The following is a 23,251-nucleotide window of genomic DNA, read 5'->3' on the forward strand; positions in this document are numbered from 1 at the left end:
CTTGAAGATAAAAGTCAGAAGTGTATTTTGCTTGGCTATGGAGAGAATTCTCATGGATACAAGCTATACAATCCAATTACCAAGAAGATTGTAATGTCAAGAGATGTTGAATTCGACTAGGAGAAAATCTGGAATTGGGGAAGCAATGACCAGAAAAGTCGAGTAGTTTATGAAGAAGTAATGGAGCAAAAGAAGGAAAATAATAGAAAAGATGTGATTGAAACTTCACCTCAATCAGCAATCAATTCATCTTCTTCGAATGCAGAAACTAGAAAGACAAGAAGTATCCAAGACCTGTACAATGTCACAAGGAGAATTGATAATGCTGACGAGTTTAATATGTTATGTCTTTTCATAGGTTTTGATCCATTAACATATGAAGAAGCATCTCAGGAGTTCACATGGAGGAAGGCGATGGAAGAGGAAATTTAGGCCATCAATAAAAATGAAACATGGGAACTTACTTCACTTCCACAAGGACACAAAGCCATCGGAGTAAAGTGGATTTTCAAGACTAAAAGAAATGCAAAATGGGATGTAGAAAAATACAAAGCAAGGCTGGTGGCAAAAGGCTACAAGCAAGAAAATGGAGTTGATTATGAGGAAGTGTTTGCACCTGTAACTCGAATGGAGACAATGAGAATGTTCATCTCCATGGCAGCTCAAATGAAATGGAAGATTTTTCAAATGGATGTAAAATCAGCATGTCTCAATGGGCATCTTGATGAAGAGGTATATGTTGATCAACCTCCTGGGTTTATTATTCAAGGTGAGGAAGATAAAGTCTATTTATTGAAAAGAGCCCAGAGCATGGAATTCCAGAATTGATGGTTACTTTCTTCAAAGTGGATTTGCTAAATGTCCTTATGAGCATACTGTGTATTTCTAAACTGCAGGGAGAAGTTATGTTTGTTTGTCTCTACGTGGATGACTTAATATTCACTAGAAGTAATATGTCCATGATTGAAGAGTTCAAGAGCTCAATAATGAAGGAGTTTGAGATGACAGATCTTGGTCTTTTGACTTATTTCTTGGGAATTGAGGTGCAGCAAGGTGATGATGGAATTTTTATCTCTCAAGGGAAATTTGCGAAAGAAATCTTGACTAATTTTTCCATGAAGGATTGCCAACCAGTTGACACACCAGTTGAACGTGGCATAAGATTGACAAAAGAAGGAGAAGGCAAAGTTGTGAATCCAACTTCTTATAAAAGCCTAGTTGGATGTTTGCGATATTTAACTTGCACTAGGCCAGATATATTATTTGGTGTTGGCTTGGTAAGTCGATTTATGGAGACTCCAAAGAATTCTCATATGATGTCGGCAAAAAGGATTTTGAGATATATCAAAGGAACACTTGATTATGGAGTATTTTATTCTTCATCCGGAAATTTGGAGTTGACTGGATTTAGCGATAGCGATTGCGCTGGAAACTATGATGATCGAAAGAGTACTACAGGGTTTGTATTCTATCTTGGTAAAGCTGTGTTTGCGTGGTCTTCAAAGAAGCAAACTGTGGTTGCTTTGTCAACATGTGAAGCTGAATATATAGCAGCATCTTCATGTGTTTGTCATGCGATTTGGCTGAGAAAATTACTTGAAGAACTACAGTTGAAGCAAGAAGGTTCAACAAAGATTTATGTGGATAACAAATCAGCTATTGCATTGGTGAAAAATCCAGTTCAACATGAAAGATCAAAGCATATTGATGTTCGATTTCATTTCATAAGAGAGCATGTGAAGTCCAAAGATGTGGAGCTCATTCATGTGAAGTCAAGTAAGCAAGTTGCAGACATAATGACAAAGCCTCTCTCAGTTCTGTCTTTCAGAAGTTGAGGAGAATGCTTGGAGTAATGGCGTATGGAGAAACAAGTTTAAGGGGGGGAAATGTTGACTAATGCAACTTGTTATTTATTGTTTTGATCATATCCATGTCTTGAGTATTGAAAAGTCACCTAGAAAACGAGAAGAGTCATCAAGAAATTCATGTATCTAAATTAACTACTCTTAGTATAAAGGTTAGTGAAGAAGCATGTAACCGTGAGAGAGAGAGAGAGAGAGAGAGAGCACTAAGAAATAGTGCAGAGAAATAAAACTTTGAAGTATTCTCGCTTGAGTGTTTACATACGAGTTTATAAATATTCTGACACATCTTACTTGATAAGAACTACAACCCAAAGATTCGGATTAAGGACTGACAAGGCTTGTGGCAGGACATGGCAAGCATTTGGTAGCAGATTTCGTATATCACATCACATGGCACCAGAGTTATCATGCCAAAGCTTGAGGATCAATGAGAAGTGCGACGTTTACGGTTTTGGGATTATGATGCTTGAGCTTGTGACGGTAGGAGGCCAGTTGAATATGGAGAAGGCAGTGTTTTGAATGATCATGTCAGGGTCTTGGTTGAAGAAGGGAATATGTTGGATTGAGTGGATCCAAGCATTTTTAGCGAGTACCCAGAGGTCGAGGTATTGCTAGTGCTGAAACTGGAAACAGTGTGCACCTCGCAGGAGGCCTTCCATGACAGAAGTGGTGCAAATACTCGAGGGGATCAAGACCCTAGTTTCACAAAGAACTGAGACGTTCTGAGACCCAATCAATCATGCTATTAGACTGAAAACAGCAATCATATCCGTACTGAATTTTCTGTTCTGCTTTTTTTTTTTTTTTTTTTTTTTTACTTCGTTCTTTGGTTGATGAAACTTGTACTCAAGGAGAGTGGACCCTCGGTTAGGTAAATGCCACACAGCCATTTTACTCCACTATATCATGGCACTTCTTTCTTTTTTTCCAGGAAAAAAATCCCAAGGTTGGTATAGCATGCATGTGTTCATAAAATTGTATGACCCTGTGGATCCCTCTTATATAGAGCTTGTTTGGTGTACCATTTATTGTTCACAAGCCATATATTATGGAGAGCCATCAAACAACAATATTAGGGTGTAAAATTCTACGCATTTTTTGGACAATTATATTGTCATTTTAAAATTGTGACATTTCAACAATTTCAAGACCATTTTACATGCTAATTTACTTATTTACCCTCCAATTTTAATGAAATATCACTTATACAAATAAGTGGGGCCCACATTACATGACAAGATATACTTCTTTTTTAATAAAAAAAACCTTATAAAAATACTGTTACAATGTTTCGACATTTTCAAAACTTTTTCAGTTTTTAATTCTTTTAATAGTTAACAGTTTTTATTAGAGGTGTAAGGCTATTCTAGTTTGTTATGTTTGCATAGTGTAATGTTTAAAGTGTGTTTGTTGTGTAGTCAAAGTTGGTATGTAGACTTTGACATAGTTAAGTTTTATTGGTTGTTTAATATGTGACTGTAAGTTAAGGCTCTAGACTCTTCTAAGAGCTGGTATTCTTCTTTATTATGTGTACTATACTGTAAGATTTTAAGACAGAAAAAGTGACTTAGAACTTAAGCTACGGTTCTTCTCTTTTACTATGTTGTTCTTCTGTTCTGTTCTTCTAGATTTTGGAAAACATCAAGATTAGAAATTGTGACAGTGGTATTGGAGCTTTAAGGATCTTATAGAACTTGTGTAGAAGAAGAGAATGATGGCAACAACAGGTTCATCAGGTTCACTAACACCTCCAGTACTTGCTGGTGAGGGCTTTCATTTCTGGTTGGTGAAGATGGAGGCTATACTGTAGGCTCAGGATCTATGGTCTACGATTGAAAATGGGTATACACCCATAGAAATTACAAAAGCCTCTATTGTACAACAGATCAAGCTTCAAAAGGAGAATAACACCAAGAACTTTAAGGCTCTCTCAATCTTACATGATGCTGTTTCAGAAGAGATCTTTTCTCGAATAGTTGGCTTGAAGATAGCTAAGGAAGCTTGGGAGAAGCTAAAAAAAGAATTCCAAGGTAGTGATAGAGTTAGATCAGTAAAGTTGTTGACTTTGAAGAGGGAATTTGAGCTACAAAGGATGAAAGATGATGAAACAGTAAGGAGTATTCAGACAAGCTGGTGGGTATTGTGAACAAGATGAGGTTGTATGGAGAACAACTCTCAGATCAAAGAGTTGTTGAGAATATACTGGTGAAGCCAAGGTCTCTGCCATAGAAGAGTCATGTGACCTCACTAAACTCACTATTTCTGAGCTGTGCAGTAAGTTACAAGCTCAAGAACAAAGAGTTTTCAATGAGAAATGAAGAAGTTACAGAAGGGGCCTTTCAAGCCAATCAAAAGGGTGGCTGGAAGAAGGGAATCTCCTCAAAGCAAGACAAAGGTGCAGCCAAAGGCAAAGGCAAAGGCAAGGCTGCTGAAAATTATAAGCAGACTCCAAAGAAGGGTAAATTTCCTCCTTGTGGAGTGTGTAAAAAGACTAATCATTTGGAGAAAGATCGTAAATTTAAAGGCAAGTCTACTATGCAGTGTTGGTATTGCAACAAGACTGGCCATGTAGAAAAGAATTGCTTTAAGAAGCAGTGAAATTTTGGGAGACAGACCACTCAACAAGCTAACTGTACAGATGATTAACAGCATGAAGATCACCTTTTCATGGTTCAACACTCAACTCAGCCATGTGGTACTCAAGTGTGGCTCATTGAAAGTGGTTGTACTAGTCATATGGCAAAAGATATAGGGATGTTTGCATCCTTAGACAAGACAATTATAACCAAGGTCAAGCTTGGAGATGGAAACACTGTTGAAGCTGAGGGGAAAGGTGTGGTTGTTGTTAATACAAGAAGAGGTATGAAACTTATTTCAGATGTGTTATATATTCCAGATTTGCATAATAACTTGTTGAGTGTATCCCAAATGATGAAAAAGGGCTATTCTTTAGAATTTAAAGATTTATGTTGTAGAATTTGGAATCCTGAGGGTGAACAGGTGGCATCAATACAGATGAAAGATAATAGTTTTTTGTTGAATTGTGCATCAACGGTTCATTCAACCTATGCAGCCAAGGTTGATGACATTGTGTTATGACATAAAAGGTATGGTTACTTTAATCTACAAGGGTAAAAGTTGGCTAAAGATAAAGAGTTTGTAAGGGATTTGACTGAGATTGCTGAATCAAAATCAGTGTGTAAGGCTTGTCAACTTGGAAAGCTTCACAGAAAGTCATTTCCTAAGATAAGAAGGTTGAGATGGGAATATTTGTGGGCTACTCAACACAGTCCAAGGGGTACAGAGTTTATAATTTACAGACAAAGAAGATCTTGATCAGTAGAGATATTAAAGTTGATGAGAATGCATATTGGGACTGAGATAAAAATGTAGTAGTGAATGTTGTTCAATCTCAGTTAACATCAGGAAAAAACCCTGTAGGTTCTTGACAAATCTCAGGATTGTTCTGTAGAAAATGGAGATGGTTTGGTTGTGAATACCACAGATGAATCTTCTGTTAAGAAAAGTAAATCCTTAGCAGAAGTATATAAGAGTTGTAATATGGTGATTGCTGAACCAACATGTTTTGAAGAAGCCAGTAAGAAAATTGAGTGACAAAATGCTATGGAAGAAGAATTAGAGATGATTAACAAGAATTCTACTTGGGAGTTGACTACCAGACCAGAAAATCATAATGTTATTGTTAGGAATTGAGTTTGGTTTAGAGACTAAGTGTTTAAGTTGTTTGACTTAGACTTGTTGACTAATGTAATATTGTTACTTTTATATTTTTATGTTGGATGGTTGTGATCTTGCCACTTGTATAGCTGGATGTATTTTGCTATGTAAAAATCTAGAGCTTTTCTCATTTAATTTTGTAAGAGATTAGCTCATGGTGGTGTAAGAGAGAAATACAAGTGAAGAAGGTTAAAGCTTTTTGAGTGTGTTCTTCTCTCCTACTCTGCAGTAAGGAGATTTGTTTAGTTTGCTGTCCTGTCAAGGTTAGCTTGCAGCTACCTATCTTGGTTTCTTGGATTCGAACATCTGGTATCGGAGCAGAGCTTCTTGGTGGACATGTGAGTTTCAGAAGAGGTTCCAGGAGAAGTGTGTTAAAGTCTTACAAAAGTAAGTTCCTTTGTTTAGCCTGAATCATGTCTCAGTCTTCATTGCCTTCACCTCCTATCTTTAAGGGAGTAAACTATGATCTTTGGGCAATAAAGATGGAAACTTTCTTTATGGCTCATGGTTTATGGAATTCGGTTAAAGAAGGGTTTGATCCTTCATCTCTTGCTGAGAATCCTACTGTTCAAGCATTGAAGGATTTCAATGAAAAAAAGCAAAAAAAATTTAAAGCTTTGACCTTTTTGCACTCAGCCATTGATGACACTATCTTCACTAGAGTTGTTGGTATTAAATGTATAAAGAAAGCCTGGGAGAAGTTGCAAGAAGAATACCAAGGAAATGCTAGGGTAAGGCAGCAAAAATTGTTAACTCTCAAAAGGGAGTTTGAGTTATTGAAGATGCAGGAATCAGAGCAAATTAAAGACTACTCTGATAAGTTAAGTGAGATGGTAAATCAAATGAAGCTGTATGGGGAAGAAGTTCCAGATCATAAGGTGATTGAAAAGATTTTGATTAGCTTACCTAACAGATTTGAAGCAAAAATTGCTGCCATTGAAGAGTCCTGTGATTTAACCAAGCTGTCTGTTTTTGAGTTGTGCAGTAAGCTACAAGCTCAAGAGTTGAGATTTACTAGGAAGTCTGAAGAAGTGACAAAAGGTGCCTTTCATATGAAGCACAAAGGAAAGCAGTCTTCTTCATCAAAAGAATGCAAGAAACCGTGGAAAGGTGGAAAAGGAAAGCAAATTAGCAATGTTGCCAATTCTAATGAGTCACCTGGAAAAGGCAATTTTTCACCTTGTCCTTATTGTAAAAAAAAATCATCCTGAGAGTAAGTGTTGGGAGAAATATGGCAAGCCTCAAATTCAGTGTAGATTTTGCAAGAAGATGGGGCACATTGAGAAGTTTTGTAGAGCCAAGCAGAACCAGAACCAGTCTTCAAGTTCTACTCCTTAACAAGCTCATTTCTGTGATGAACAAAAGGAAAATGATGATCATCTATTCATGGCTGTAGATGCTTCTTATGTGCAGAATGATAATACTTGGTTTGTGGATAGTGGTTGTACAAGTCACATGACAAAGGAAGGTAGTTTGTTTACCACTTTGGATAGTAGTGTGAAGACGAGGTTGGGAAATGGTGACATTGTTCAAGCGGATGGCAAAGGCTCAATTTCTATAAACACCAGAAAAGGTACCAAGTCCATTTCTGATGTTCTTTACATTCCAAGTTTAAAGCATAATCTTTTAAGTGTGTCTCAAATGATAAAGAAGGGCTATGTCTTGAACTTCAAGGGAAATTTTTGCAGTATATTCAGTCCTGGTGGCAGTGAAGTTGCCAAGATTAAAATGGTTGAAAACAGTTTTCCACTGGTTTTTAATGCTGCAAAAGATTGTGCTCTTAGTGTGAAGGCGGATGACTCTTGGCTGTGGCATAGAAGATATGGCCATTTTAATCTGAAATCTCTGAAGTTTTTGAAAGATAAGGAGTTGGTTAGAGACATGTCTGAGGTTCATGTCAATGAAGATATATGTGATGCTTGTCAGTTTGGAAAGTTGCACAGGCAGTCATTTCCTTCAAATGCAACTTGGAGAGCAAAACAGAAGCTGCATTTTATTCATACTGATGTATGTGGACCAATGAGTCTGCCCTCACTCTCTTAGAACAAATACTTTATCTTGTTTATAGATGACTTTACAAGAATGACTTAGGTGTACTTCATCAGCAGTAAAACTCAAGTTTTCTCTGTGTTTAAGAAGTTTAAGGCATTAGTTGAAGCTCAAAGTGGCTTGAAAATTAAGACATGGGTTAAGTCAACTTTTGACCATTGAAAGATACTCAAAGTTTCACTTTGGCCATTCAAAGATAAAACGTTCCAAATTGATCATCCAAAAACTTTTGTTGCTACATTTTGATCACTCGGGCAAATTCGAGGTTTTTGGGGCAGTCAACCATCTGACGTGTCAAGTTGACCGTCAATTCCAGTTGTGTTTTTGCTTATGTGGTTTGACAAAATCCAAAATGGAAAATAACCATTTTAATTTTTTTTAATCCAAATGGCAAAAATCAGACCTATACACCTGTTTGATTGAACGACTCAAATTATCTCGATCCCCAACCTGAAAATCAACACTGATAAGGCTTGACTTCTTCTCCTCCACCACCGGCCTCCATGGCCCTTCCCTCCACCGCATCCTCCACAAACAACCAGAGAAACCAAATCGACAGCTCAAACAACAAGGAACCAACAAGATTAAAGAAGGATAACAAAAATCCTTAAAGCTAACAAAACCCCATAATCCAGGGATCTAATCTTTTCATCACACAAGAAAACAAAATCTAAAAATCCACTCTCTATAAATCAAACCAGAATCAGTAAAAAATTCATCACCCCAAAACGCCACCCTCGTCGCAACCAAACGGTATATCTGAGTTCCTTCGCAACCAAAAAGCTGATTCCGAGTAAGAACTGTGGTTGCTCATCTAGTTTGGATTACGCACGATGGGATAGAGTTAAAGATGACTCTAGTGATGACGAGGATCACGATGATGATGAGGAAGAATGTCAGCCTCAATATCGATTCCAAGTAAGAACTGTTGTTGTACAACCAGTGAAGTAAAATTTGATTACTTTCAAAGCTGTTGATATAGGCACCTAGGGAAAACCCTTTTAGATTCTGGTACATCAAGTTGAAATATTTGGGGCAAAGGATAAAAGATGGCGACGACGAAGAGACGGCGACGGTGAAGGTGAAGAGATGCCCAGTCTCAATTCATGATGAAGAAGCGACTTAATTTTTTTTATTGAAGTTTTATATTAAAGAAACCTAGTATTTGATTTGTTGTCTTTCAGTTTTTTATTTAAATTTTTCAGGTCACCAATGTTTAACACACCCCTAACGCCGTCATGCCAATTGGGCTATATTAAACGGTGTAATAACGGTCAACGTAACACGTCGGATGGTGGACTGCCCCAAATCCCTCAAATCTGCCCAAGTGGTCAAAATGTAGCAAAAAATTTTTTTGGGTGATTAACTTGGAACGTTTTATCTTTGGATGACCAAAGTGAAACTTTGAGTATCTTTCGATGGCCAAAAGTTGACTTAACCCATTAAGACATTGAGGTATGATAATGGGAAGGAGTATACCTCTGAAGCATTTGATAGCTTTTGTGAAGACATGGGCATTGCTCACCAATTGCCTGTGAGCTATACACCTGAACAAAATGGGGTTTCAAAGAGGAAAAATAGGACTATGATGGAGATGGCCAGATGCATGTTGGCTGAGAAGAAGCTTTCTAAACAGTTCTGGGCAGAAGCTGTTTATACAGCTGTATATCTCCTCAATAGGCTGCCAACAAAGTCTGTAGAGGGGATGACTCCTATTGAAGCTTGGCTGGGAGTTAAACCATCTGCCAAGCACTTAAAAGTGTTTGGTTCAATCTATTACAATCATGTTCCTGTTGTTAAAAGGAGCAAATTGGACCAAAAAGCTGTTTTGGGGATTTTCCTTGGCTATGCAACTCAGTCTAAGGGTTATAGAGTGTATAACTTGCAGACTGAGAAGATTACTATTAGTAGAGATGTTGTGGTTGATGAAACATGTTATTGGGATTGGGAAGAAAAAAAATAGTGAAGGCTACTTCAGATGTGTGTCAACAAACTGGGAATGACAAATCTAAGGCAGTCAAGGGTATTTGTGATGATGATTCTGATGATGAAGCTTCTCCAAAGAAAACCAAGTCCTTGGCAGAAGTCTATGAAAAATGCAATGTTGCTATGGTAGAAACTGTTGATTATGCAGAAGCTGCACAGAGTGAATAGTGGAGGCATGTAATGTAGGAGGAGATTAATGTGATTAATAGAAATGATACTTGGGAGCTTATGGACAGACCTAGCTATAGAGATGTAATTGGAGTCAAATGGGTTTACAGGACTAAGCTAAATCCAGATGGCTCAATTTATAAGCATAAAGCTAGACTTGTGGTGAAGGGTTATGCACAACAAGCTGGAGTAGATTATTCTGCTACTTTTGCTCCAGTTGCTAGGCATGACACGGTGAGATTGATCATTGCCTTGGCAGCTTACTCTGGGTGGAAAATTTATCATCTAGATGTTAAGTCTGCTTTTCTAAATGGTGTATTGGAGGAGGAGATCTATGTTGATCAACCTGAAGGTTTTGTGATTGTTGGGAAGGAAGATATGGTTTATAGGCTCAAAAAATCTCTTTATGGCCTTAAACAGGCACCAAGAGCTTGGTATAGTAGAATTGATGCCTTTCTCCTTCATCATGGTTTCAAGAGGAGTGAGAATGAGCCTACTTTGTATGTGAAAAGTGGCAATGAACACTTGATTGTGTCACTGTATGTGGATGACTTTCTGGTTATTGGAAGTGATCCAAAGTCTGTGGAGTTTTTCAAATCTAAAATGCAGCAAGAATTTGAGATGTCTAGTCTTGGTGAAATGAAGTACTTTCTTGGCATGGAGGTACTCCAGGACAACTCAGGTATTTTTCTTTCTCAAAAAAAATGTGCACTTGATCTTTTAAAGAAGTTTAAAATGGATAAATGTAAACCTATGGTTACTCCTTTGGTTTTGAATGAGAAATTGACTCTGGATGATGGTGAAGAGAAAACAGATGCTTCTGTATACAGAAGTCTTGTGGGAAGTTTATTGTACCTAACAGTAACTAGACCAGACCTTATGTTTGCCGCTAGTTTGCTGTCCAGGTTCATGAGTGCTCCAAGTCATAAACACTTGGGAGCTGCAAAAAGGGTTTTAAGATACCTGCGAGGAACATTTGATTATGGTTTTTGTTTTATGAAGAATGAAGGTGGAGTTCTTGAAGGTTTTGTTGACAGTGATTGGGCTGGTAGTATATCAGACTCCAAGAGCACCACTGGATTTGTATTTTCTTTTGGCTCAGGTGTAATGTCATGGAACTCTAAGAAGCAAGAAGTTGTTGCACAGTCCACAGTAGAAGCAGAATATGTTGTTGCTGCTGCTGCTTCAAATCATTGTCTATGGCTAAGAAAACTTCTTGCTGACTTGGGGTTTACTCAAGATGAAGCCACTGTAATCAAGTGTGACAACAAATCTGCTATAGCCATTGCAGATTACCCTATCTAGCATGGCAGGACAAAGCACATGAATGTGAAGTTTCATGCAGTACGTGAAGCTCAAAAGAATGGTGAAGTTCAACTTGAATTTTGCAGGTCTGAAGGGAATTTGGCAGACATCTTTACAAAGGCTTTACGAAGAGGGAAATTTGAAATTTTCAGAGGAATGCTTGGTGTCTCTAAACTGCAACTCAAGGAGGAGTGTTAGGAACTGAGTTTGGTTTAGAGACTAAGTGTTTAAGTTGTTTGACTTAGACTTGTTGACTAATGTAATAATGTTATTTTTATATTTTTGTGTTGGATGGCTGTGATCTTGTCACTTGTATGGCTGGATGTATTTTGCTATGTAAGAATCTAGAGCGTTTCTCATTTAATTTTGTAAGAGATTAGCTCGTGGTGGTGTAAGAGAGAAATACAAGTGAAGAAGGTTAAAGCTTTTTGAGTGTGTTCTTCTCTTCTACCCTGCAGTAAGGAGATTTGTTTACTTTGCTGTCCTGTCAAGTTTAGCTTGCAGCTACCTATCTTGGTTTCTTGGATTCTAACAGTTATTGGTGTGAAATGGGTTTACAGGACCAAGCTCAATCCAGATGGTTCTGTAAACAAATTTAAAGCAAGATTAGTTGTGAAGGGGTATGCACAAATGCCTAGAGTTGATTATGGAGATACTTTTTCTCCTGTTGCTAGGCATGATACCATTAAATTGTTGATTGCCTTAGCAGTAAGAGAAGGATGGAAGATATTTCATTTAGATGTTAAGTCAGCATTCCTAAATGGCTACCTTGAGGAGGAGATTTATGTTGAACAACCTCAAGGGTTTGTCATTGTTGGCAAGGAATAGATGGTGTACAGGCTAAAAAAAGCTCTTTATGGGCTAAAATAGACTCCAAGAGCCTGGTACAGTAGGGTTGATAGTTATCTTGTAGATCATGGTTTCAGGAGGAGCTTGAATGAGCCAACTCTGTATACCAAGATTGAAGATAATAAGCTGGTGGTTTCATTGTATGTAGATGATTTTTTTTGTTATTGGGGACTGTCAAGCTGCTGTAGAAAGTTTCAAAGAACATATGAAGGCACAATTTGAAATATCAGATTTGGGATAAATGTCCTATTTTTTGGGCATGGAGATCAGTTAGTTTCAGAATGGGATCTTCCTATCTCAAAGGAAGTATGCCCTGGATGTTTTAAAGAAGTTTCATATGGAGAAGTGTAAAGGTGTGGCAAATCCATTGGCAGTTACAACCAAGCTGTCTGTGGAGGACAATGCAAAACCAGCTGATGCTTCTTTGTATGGAAGCTTAGTTGGAAGTTTGTTATACTTAACTGTTTCAAGACCAGATTTAATGTATTGTTCCAGCTTGTTGTCTAGATTTATGAAGGCACCAAGCAAAATCCATTTTGGAGCAGCTAAGAGGGTACTCAGATATATTAAAGCTACACTGGATTTTGGAGTTGGTTTAAGAAGAATGAGGGATATGCACTGGAGGGCTATGCAAATAGTAATTATGCAGGAAGTTTTGAAGATTCCAAAAGCACCTCAGGCTATCCACTTTCACTAGGCTCAGGGATGTTTTCCTGGAGTTCCAAGAAGCAGGATATTATGGCACAATCCACTGCTGAAGTTGAGTATGTCTTAGTTTCTTCAGCCTCAAACCAGCTATATGGCTGAGAAAGTTGCTGGCAAATGTTGGATAGTAACAAACAGAACCTACAATATTGTTCTGTGACAACAAATCAGTCACAGCAATTGCTGAGAACCAAGTTCATCATGGGAGAACCAAGCATATAAGAGTGAGATTTCATGCAATTCGAGAAGCTGAGAAGGAAGGAGAAATTAAGCTGCCGCATTACAGTTCAAAAGACCAACTTGCAGACATTATGACCAAGGCACTACCTAGACCAAGATTTGAAGTTCTGAGAGCCAGATTGGGTGTTACCAGAAAGTGCCTTGAGGAGGAGTGTTAGAGGTGTAAGGCTCTTCTGGTTTGTTATGTTTGCATAATGTAATGTTTAAAGTGTGTTTGTTGTGTAGTCAAAGTTGGTATGTAGATTTGACATGGTTAAGTTTTATTAGTTGTTTAATATGTGGCTGTAAGTTAAGGCTCTAGACTCTTCTAAGAGCTGGTACTCTTCTTTATTATGTCTACTGTACTATAAGATTTTAAGACGGAAAAAGTGACTTAGAACTTAAGCTACAGTTCTTCTCTTTTGTTCTGTTGTTCTTCTGTTCTTCTAGATTTCAGAAAACATTGAGATTAGAAATTGTGACAGTTTTTTATTAATATAAACATTATAAATTGAACAATAAATTACATTTATTAGATTAAAATTTAATAACAAAATTTATTATAAAACTTATAAAATATCATTTTTATAATACTTTAATTTATTTAATATTGTTATTATTTATTAGAAATTGTTTACAATTTATTTTATTTTGTTACAACCTAAATGATAATTTCCCTACGCGTAATTTAGACAACAATTGTCAATTGTAACACCATATATGCTATCAGTAAAAGCAATACCAAACACCTACTAGCATTTCAATCACCATATATACTATCATTTATTACCACCAATTATTATCTATAATATATGATACTATCAAATATAATTGCTACCAAATGGACCCTTAGTTACATATAGAGTAATGTGTCACTAGCTCTCAATTTCTTCATTCAACACGAGGACTACCTAGGCTAATCTGTTGTTACTTTATACAGCTAAATTAGTGGCATTTGACATTGCAAGCAAGAATCATGAAACATAAGAGCATTCACAATGGTGTTAATATCAAGCACTTGAAACATTAACTTTTTGAAAAAGTGTAGTGCTAGATCATTGCAATAAACAAAATTTGGCTTTTGATATTTGAAACATTAACTTTTTGAAAAAGTGTAGTGCTAGATCACTACAATAAACCAAATTTGGCTTTTGATATTTGCTGAAAATCTTAATCATCCTCCATTTAAGGAGTATTCTCTAGCACATGAACAGTGCTCTTTGCGGGACTCATTCAACCCACATCCTCTTGACACACATTTCATCTCCATTTTGCTTTCAGCCTCTCTCTCATTCATCTTCTCCAACCCTTTCTTCTTCTCTTCTTTTAATAGCAACAATGACTGCCAAATTGATATTTCTTCTCCCTTCTTAACCCAAACCCTAATAAAAGACCCAAACTTCCAATTTCCAAACTCTCCTTCCCACCTACAAACCCTAAATCTCTCTACCAAATTAAAATTTCTATGCGAAATTATCACCACCAAAGAACAAGAACAAAGGATGCTATCAGAGAGGCCAAGTACACGTAACAATAGATTGGAGAGGGAGGCGAGATTCAAAAAATCCATTTATAAGTACGGTAATCTTGTCTGACCTGACAATCCGAGAGTATCACCAGTGAATTCTTCAGCCAGAGGCTAAGTCGTTATTTCAATGTGAAATTGATAATTGGTAGGTTGGACTTTTTTAGAGTGCTTGAGATTGCACCAATTACGAGTGCATAGGAGATAAGTACTTGAGAGCATCATTGTTACACAAGTTTTGAGATGTATGGAGTATACGCACAAGAGTACCCAATGTGGATACTCTTAACCAAAAGAGGCCAAACAGTTTAATTGCATCATCCATCATATCAACTATGCTCCTCCAGTATTGCTGAAAAAGAAAGCCTCCATTAGAACAGGATAACTACCAAAGCTAAGTCACCTCATGGTCTGCAAAAAAAAAAAAAAAATACGCATAACGAGCATCTAATGATACCCTTTTAGTTCTTCAATCACCACCCAATGGCTTCAAAATTTTGAAACAAATTGCTCATGTACCAAACTTTCAAATTTTGCGTTAAATCACCAAAATTCGTCAACTCTCTTGGAAGATAACCATGTTGATCCAACCTAACATAATTGTTTCTATGATTCCCTAGTTCAAAATGAATAAAAGAAACACAATAATTTCCATTCATCATTTTCATCTACAAACAGAAATTATGATGACTGAGATTAATATTTTGTTTGCTTGGTATTCCAAAATTTTCATCTGTAGAAGGCAAAGCTAGCTATGAAGATGAGTTCCCTCTTTCCTTAACCAGCAGACCGTCCACAATTGATATTATACCATAAAGATCAAAGATTTCAAGCATCCTGTCCAGTTTCATGCAAAGCCTTCATCAAGTAAAGTCTGTTGAAGCTCTGCCCAGCAACCCTGCAAATTCAGTCAACAAATACGATGATATAACTAATTTGAAACAATGTCTGTCAGGAAAGAAATTTTGCACTCCTATAGAACCAAGACATAAAAATAAGGGGACTTAAACCCCTTTCATGAAATGTTTTCACCTTTTCCCATAAAATAAAATTTTCATAACTGGTACAGAAAATAAAACAATCACATCAAGTATAATCAAGTAGAACCAACTCTTCGTACCCCTTTCATTTTGAAATAATCGGTGGGTCTTTTGATTCATCACCGAATCAAAAGGAAACATGAACTTCAGTTTATCTATGCTTTTGTTTTTTTGATAAGAGGTTGATTATATTAAGCAAAAAAAGGAAACTGTGATACAAAGTGGACCTAGAGAGGAGCCACAAAACAAGAAGCAAACAAATGAAAAAGGACAGCACATGACATCCAACAAATGGAGAGCCTAAAAACAAGTTTTCAGTTAATTCTCCTTGCCAATAATAAAATCACTCAAGTGCAGCATCTGATCACAGGAAAAGCCATTTTGGCTTTCAACTTTCTATCCACATTGAGAACAAGATAACAAGAAACTAATAAGCTCTCCATTCAAAAAATAAAATTGAATTTCAACAGCTTAGACCTAGCTCAGACAGTTAAGACTGTCGAGAAAATCATTGCTTTCTCTGGATTTTAAAAAAATTTGTGCAAGTGGAAAATAAAAATCAAACACAGAAAGGAAAGAAGGCCATCACCATATTTGAACCTAGCAAGAGAACTCAATAATCTACTTTTTTTAATCTAAATAACAGCAGCCTGATGTAAAGGTTATCTTACAAATTTGATTTCAGCATTCCAGATAAAAGCCACATGGATTATTGTCAAAAAAAGGTACAATAGGGGAACTTCCATACCCGTTAATTTGGTTGCAATAGTTGGAAATTTGATTTGTTATGAGAAAGCTCTCCAACCGTGAAGGCTCAGCGATTGGTTTGAAGATGGGGTTTGAGGGATCTTCCTCTGGAAATGGTTCTTCACCCGCAGCTTTACGGGAAATGTTCTCAGCCCTAGAAAGCATTCCAGAATCCAGTATAATTACAAACTTTAGTATAAAAAGTAAAGTCTACAAGGCAAGAAACTATCAAAATGCAAAAAAAGAATATAAATCCCTGACAAACATGGAGCTCCTCTGTGCTACAAAGTCTGTTTTTTTCAAATAGAGAGTATAGACACACCGACTACTCAACTCCAGCAAAAACTCTTGAAGAATTTTTCAACTATTAATTTTATGAAGCTTATGCATCTCTCAGAAAGCACCATTGCATTTCCATTGTTTTGAGGACATAACCATATAATTCTCATCCCATGTCATATTAGCACCAAGCACTGATACAGTGGGTCTACATGTCCATTGTCCAATCAAACATAAAAGTATCAGCCAGTACAGGAAAAAGGGATAAAAAAAAATAGACCATCACCGCGACACTGCCCCATAATTTTTTCACTACTTTACCCGCTTGATAAGTGGTGACATTTATCTACCTATCTGTTTGTGTGTATGCCAACTTATAGGTGTGCGTTACATGTAAATAGGATTTTACAACTAATGATATTATATGTTTGCCCCAGCAACTCGACAGATAAAATAAGGGTTGTAGAAACATAAACGTATAAGAAATTGGATAGCTATTATAACATGGCAAAAGGACAAAAACCAAGAAACCAAGAAGATTCAATTAACAGAACATAAATAGATAAGTAATGCATGAAAATAGTCACAATTCGATAATTAAACCAACATGGTACCTCCTCTTCTGAAGCCATGCTTGTTGCTGAGCTTGCTGTCGAGACAGGTTTCGATAGTAAAATTGGAACTGGTAAAAAAAAAGGCAATCATAGTGTTAAAACTTAAAATAACAACCAGGTCAAAGACAGAAATTTAAGAAAAAGGAAAGATGAACACTGCACCTTCTGCTGCTCCATAGACAAATCATCCATGCATTCAATCAGAAACTCCATATTCCTCTCCATGAACGGATTTGTTGATAATTGCAGTCGATCATAGTCACACTGCCATCGAAAATAGAAAAAAAAAATCAATCAGATATTAGAGAAGGATCCATGGAAGTCTCTCAGAGAGTTGATAAAAGTACCTGTGTGACAGGAGTATCTGCTTCCAGCTCGGTCATAAAGGCACTGATAAGTGCTGAATTGGAGACTTTGATCTGTATTTGTAAATACAAGAGACAGCCAAGTACTTGAGGGCAAACACACAAAAAAAAAAATCCCAAACTTTAAATCACAACTGCAAAAAATGACAAACTCAAACTACCATACACTACAAATCAGCTGACTTTTCCACTTCATTCAACTGTATCATCCATGTCCATGCGGATCGATCAAAGAAAAAGGGGGAAACAAGTGTCCAAACAAATGCTTCAAGACTATTACAACATGTAAGTTCTTCATCAATTTTAGCAGAATCATTACTCATTTAGCTCATGATTACTCTACTAGAAAAAGTAAGTTAGAGAAAGTTTAGATGACATGGAAGTAGAGAGACGACTTTTATTAACTGCTTTAACATTATCTTGTACACTTTCTCCCAAAATAATAAATGTTGACAGATAGCAGTTCCAGACCTATCCCTATTTTTTCTATTGCCCCAGTATTGTCTTATCTTTCCTTTTCCACTTCTATATTAATATAAGAAACAAAGAGTGGAATTCTTAACTGCTTGCCCGTCACAGATTAAAGTTTATGAATTATGAGTAGCAAGACCAAAGTTAGTGCTGAAACAAAATTATCTTGAAGGAAGTAGAGCAAATGAAATACATTGATTCAAAAATAGAAACAAAAGATGAAAAACCTTACAGGAATTTCCTCAAAAATATCCACCCATGATAAATTTTTCTCTCTCAACCTGTTGAAGCAAAATGAGGCTAAAATGAGATCATTTCAGATAGTTGGTATTGAAATAAGAATCTTTACAGCAGGAATAAGCCTTACTTCTCTCCAGTAAAATTGTTACTACGGTAAAGCTCCATGAAAGAATCAGAAAGCTTTAAAGCTTTGAGAGCTAGGACCCCTTGATTGGACCTTGAAGGGTCATAAATGATGCACACACAACGTCTGATATTTTCCTACAACCACCCATCAAAAAAATACATCTTCATTAAAAAGATCTACCGTTGATAAAAAAGAACAGACGATGAAGAAAATGCCAAACAAGAAAAACTAATGACATACAAGAAGTTACAATGCAGATAAATACTCGCTTTCACCCAATCTACCAAATATAAATTTGGTTTATATGCATTACTAACTGTTGTTAACATCATATTAAAAGTTTAAGCCAAATATACCGGACCAGAAACCAATACAAATAATGCTATAAGGAGCTGCAACTCAGCAAAATCCATGAAAAAGAAACAAAATCGAGAATGATTACCAATAACTGGTGAGAATTTACCACTTCTTATCATTGAAAATTTCAACCACAGTCTGTTTTACTGGCGAACATGTGGCCCAGTGGTACAGATGCAGGGGTATAACCTAGGGGTCACATATTCAATTCCAAGAAACAATCTCGCCACATATCATGTGGGAATTAAATATGAGTACATTTTGCATGTCCCCGACTCCGCCCAATGCGGGAGCCCTGTGTACCGGAGTTGTTTGCCAATCTGTTTTCCATTACTCAATTTCCCAGCCATAATATACAGCAAACTGACCATTTTAATACGGCGAAAGCTGCTCTTAAGAAATTGGTCATTTTCCCATTATATATTTATGTTGACATAGAATGCAGCTGAAGCAGTAATTCCAAAAACTAGTACCTGGTAATTCATGAAGGTTTCAATCAATTCCACCGTCTGAAAAGAACCGAGCAAGGTTGACTGGTACCTGGAATATATTTAAGAAAACGTTCATCCACAAAAGGTCAAATCAAACAATCATCTTGAAGGACAATAGAACACATATTCCATCAAACATAGAAACGTGATCAAACGACAAGTTCTCAATATAGCTAATATAGCATTTTCGAAACATATAATGCAACATAGGAACCAAAAATGATGTGGACGGAAATTATTTATTGATTAGTATTTTAGGAAGTGTATTGCATGTTAAACAAGTAGTATCTTTTAGGAGTCAGTTCGTTTTTTATTATGAGCAGTTTTATTTATTTCATTTTAACTATTTGTTTCCCGTTAGGAATGGTTTAGGGTTGACTAGGGTTTCTCTATTGAAGGATTATAACCTCTCATGAGAGATGGCTTTTTGACAATTATAATAAAAATTGGAGAGTTTTCACTTTTCCCTACTTTGTTCAATTCTTGATGGAATGAATCTAGCAGAAGTTGTTTTCATTTTTTTGAATTTTCTATTTGTTTATCACGCACTGCATCAGTTGGTATCGAAGACCAACACGTTCTTGATTCATGTTGCCAAAGAGACAAGTTGCAAGAAGGCAATCAACTTTGGAGGAGGTGCATTCAAGGGAGAATGCTGCCCAAGATCAACACAACGAGTAGAGGGAACGATGGCTAGAAACATTAACGAGTCAAGTGGAGATGTTAGCACAATGGTTCGATATTATGCTAGCACTTCAACAAAACTCGCCACTAAATCTGCAAGAGGCAGATGAGGCCGAATCTGACGAAGACTTTGCTAACCTTTTTGGCGAAGGGCTTGAGTGGCGAGAAGACAAGTCAAAAATCCTGAACCAAGGCGGTGTGACTGTGGGAGTCAGGATTACGAATTGGCGATTCTGACATAAATCAACCAATTTATGATTTCGATGAGGATCAGTCAATTTACGATTCCGATGAGGATGAACCAATCTATGACAATTATCATGATGAGAAAAATAATATCTATCCATTGAATAGGGAGTCATTTGTGGTTCAAAAAGTTTTGATTACTTTGACCGACAATGTAAAAGAGGACAAATTGAAGAAGGAGATGTTAACGGACAAATAATGCACAAACAAAATATCCAAGAACTTGAATCTGTCATTCACTTCAAAACACAATCTAATGGTGCCTATGAATTTTATTGACTTTTTCATTCCAGATTAGTTTAATGTCCTGTGTGAAGATGATTTTACTTTGATACTTCTATTAACTCCAATCAAGCATTCAAACATCAGTTACAGGCTTGTTCCTTTATTGCAATGATAGTGATCACGACGTTAAGAAGTTTCCTACTGCAATTCTTCAAAACTCGGGGTCGAGTTTTCTCAAATTGTTTGAATGATGCGGATGAAATTAATTAATTATTAGTATTTTGTCATGATAATTTAGGAAGTCTATTGTTTGTTAAACTAGTAACCTCTCATGAGAGATATAGCTTTTTGACAATTATAATAAAAAATGGAGAATTTTCTCTTTTCCCTACTTTGTTCAATTCTTGGTGGATTGAAACTAGTGGAAACTGTTTTCGTTTTGGTCAATTTTTGGTTTACCATGCACTACATCAGAAGACATCTTTCAAGTATCAGAATCTTAACAAGCAAAGAAAATATTAATTTTTTCCAGAATATAGCATGCAAATGAATCATGAACAGTAAGAGTTCAGAAAAAAGGGGAAAGAGTGGTTATATCCATTATTCCTTTTTCTGCATCCTATAACAAAGACACAACAATTCCAAGAAAAAAAACTCACCACCCAACAGTGTTGTTGTCGACATTAACCTCTCTCAAACATCTCATCATTTCAAGCTGGTAATTGGCACCATCAGCCTCAATCTCCTCATCCTCTTCTCTGACCTGTAACATTAAGAAACGGCAAAGACAGGTCCATTATTAACAAGGGTAAAGAATGAGAAGAGTAAGTTGCTTTTCTAAAGCAATCAGAAATGAAGCAAAGGCCTGTCCACACCGGGAAGGGGAAACAGTTTGTGACTTCAAGAACGCTGCCAACATCTAGCCCAAGAAGTTGCCCTGTCACTAAGGCAGGTGAAAACTCCTTGCAGTGTTTGATTATCTTTAATATGACCTGTTGAACAATGATTAGTAAACACTATATTAGCATAGTTGTACCTACAGATATTCAACCAAGCACCACTATCTCCTCATGAAAAGAGCAGCCAAAACATTTCAATTACTAGTAGCTAAACCCAAACTCCGCCCAAAGATGATAAACCACAGTTCAATTAAAAATCTGAAGAGGTCTCCTTTGTATTAACAATTACAAATCGATAATTAGAATGCCCAAAACAGTACGATTATCAGGTATTCGAATTTCGAAACCTACCCATCCCTCCAACTAAATAAATAACAAGATAGATTTCATAAAGTTTCTCCATCAACCCTACAAAAAACTATAGAAAAAGAGAGGGAGAGATGGACAGCACCAGTCCCTCGATCTGAACAACTCTGAGCGGAGGAGCAACCTCCTCTGTTGCCGCCACCTGAAGAAAGGACCTCGGCATTGCTGCAAATCATACAAAACACAAAATCGAAAATCAAGCTCGTAAGTCCACAAACACATGTAGATATCGAGAAAGAGAGATACAGACAGAAATTTATTGAAGAGAGATACAGACAGAGATTTAATAACATAATGATAATGTACATACAGTTAGGGTTAGCCATGGCGGTCGATGAATCGAGTGGAGAGAAGCTGACGGAAGCTTTCCTGCCTTGGCACTTCTGAGAGAAGTTGAAGAAACCCTAGACGATTGTTCGGGTAACGCGAGTTACGCGACAGCGGACGGTCCCAACAAAAAACGGTTAATTAACAATACCCTCAAATCAAACTTTTATTTGGATAGTTCCACTTTAATTTGTTTCAACCTATAAGCCCATAAAGTTTATGCGTAAATAAAATTTATTTCATTAAAAACAAAATATTTAAAATTTATTTTTTATTGATCATATTACCTTCCACTATTATTTTATTCTAAATTTAACAATCAAATATTTATAGAACTTTAACGTGTTTGGACAGTCGTAACTTACTCGTTTGAACTCTGATTGAGATTTTTTTTGACAATGAAAAAAAGAATTGAATACCCACATAATTATGTTTAATATTTTTTTAGATTCGAACATTTTAAAGGTCAAATCAAGACTTAAAGTTTGTGCATTAAAGTTGTATTTCTAACATTAGTGTGTTCAACATCAATATAATCGGACAGTCATAACTCACTCGTTTGAGTTTCGATTGAGAATATTTTTGTGGCATTCTAAAGAAAACTCACAAAGTTTTGTCTAATATTCATTTGGAGATTCAAACATTTTAAGGGTCAAATCTAAGCTCAAAGTTTACAAATCGGAGTTATATTTATGACATCAGTGTGTTCTGACGGTGATAACTCACTCGTTTGAGTTTTGATTGAGACCATTTTTATTGTGTTCTAAAGAAGACTCGAAAACTCACAGATTTGTGTCTAATATTATTTTAGAGAATCCAATATTTTTTAGGGTCAAATATATGTTCAAAGTTTTCACTCTTTTTTCTTTCACAACACCTACAACAAATCATAATGGTTTAGTTATTTATAATATGTATTATAAATAATAAAACTCAAAGTTAAAAACAGAAAAATTATAACAAAAAAATTAATTTAACAAGTTATTATAGCAACCTATCTTTACAATTACATTTAAAATATTAAAAAATTTTATTTTAATTCATGAATACTTGTAACCAAAAGCACAAATAATAATAAACATGGAATGCAGATAAATAAGTGTAGATAAATAAACATGCAATGCAGATAAATTATATGCAGTGCTAATAAATTCATATGCAGTACAGATAAATTCATTGTAGTGCATATAAATTAAATTTACATCCAATATTTCTTTCATCTTAGAATATATGAATGAGTGATCTTGTTTGAAAAAAAAATTCCACGCTAATTGAAAATATGAATTTTTTTCAAATTCCGTCACGTATTTTGAGAGATAAATCTTTTTGAAGTTTCGTTTAAAAAACTAAAAAGGTAAAACTGA

At 36.1% G+C, this 23,251-nt stretch overlaps 2 protein-coding genes across 2 annotated transcripts; one reads left to right on the forward strand and one right to left on the reverse strand.

Annotated features, from left to right (window-relative positions):
- The first annotated feature begins 5,125 nt into the window (after window positions 1-5,125).
- LOC120014174 lies at window positions 5,126-6,814 on the forward strand. The gene is made up of 4 exons (XM_038866092.1): window positions 5,126-5,218; window positions 5,307-5,408; window positions 5,867-5,941; window positions 6,026-6,814. Exons 1-4 carry the CDS (start codon window positions 5,126-5,128, stop codon window positions 6,812-6,814), a joined length of 1,059 nt encoding a protein of 352 aa, XP_038722020.1.
- Window positions 6,815-14,873: 8,059 nt separating this feature from the next.
- Window positions 14,874-22,032, reverse strand: LOC120014291 (eukaryotic translation initiation factor 3 subunit H). Its single transcript, XM_038866207.1, has 12 exons — window positions 21,871-22,032; window positions 21,646-21,725; window positions 21,171-21,287; window positions 20,955-21,058; window positions 19,123-19,189; window positions 18,293-18,426; window positions 18,158-18,206; window positions 17,437-17,508; window positions 17,252-17,353; window positions 17,090-17,157; window positions 16,198-16,350; window positions 14,874-15,307 (listed from the first exon to the last, which is right to left on the reverse strand). The coding sequence occupies exons 1-12, from the start codon at window positions 21,884-21,886 to the stop codon at window positions 15,238-15,240; spliced, it is 1,032 nt and encodes a 343-aa protein (XP_038722135.1). The 5' UTR covers window positions 21,887-22,032; the 3' UTR covers window positions 14,874-15,237.
- Between the last annotated feature and the right edge of the window lie 1,219 nt (window positions 22,033-23,251).

Source organism: Tripterygium wilfordii, chromosome 14 (assembly GCF_013401445.1).
Source record: "Tripterygium wilfordii isolate XIE 37 chromosome 14, ASM1340144v1, whole genome shotgun sequence".
NCBI classification, from domain to species: domain Eukaryota; kingdom Viridiplantae; phylum Streptophyta; class Magnoliopsida; order Celastrales; family Celastraceae; genus Tripterygium; species Tripterygium wilfordii.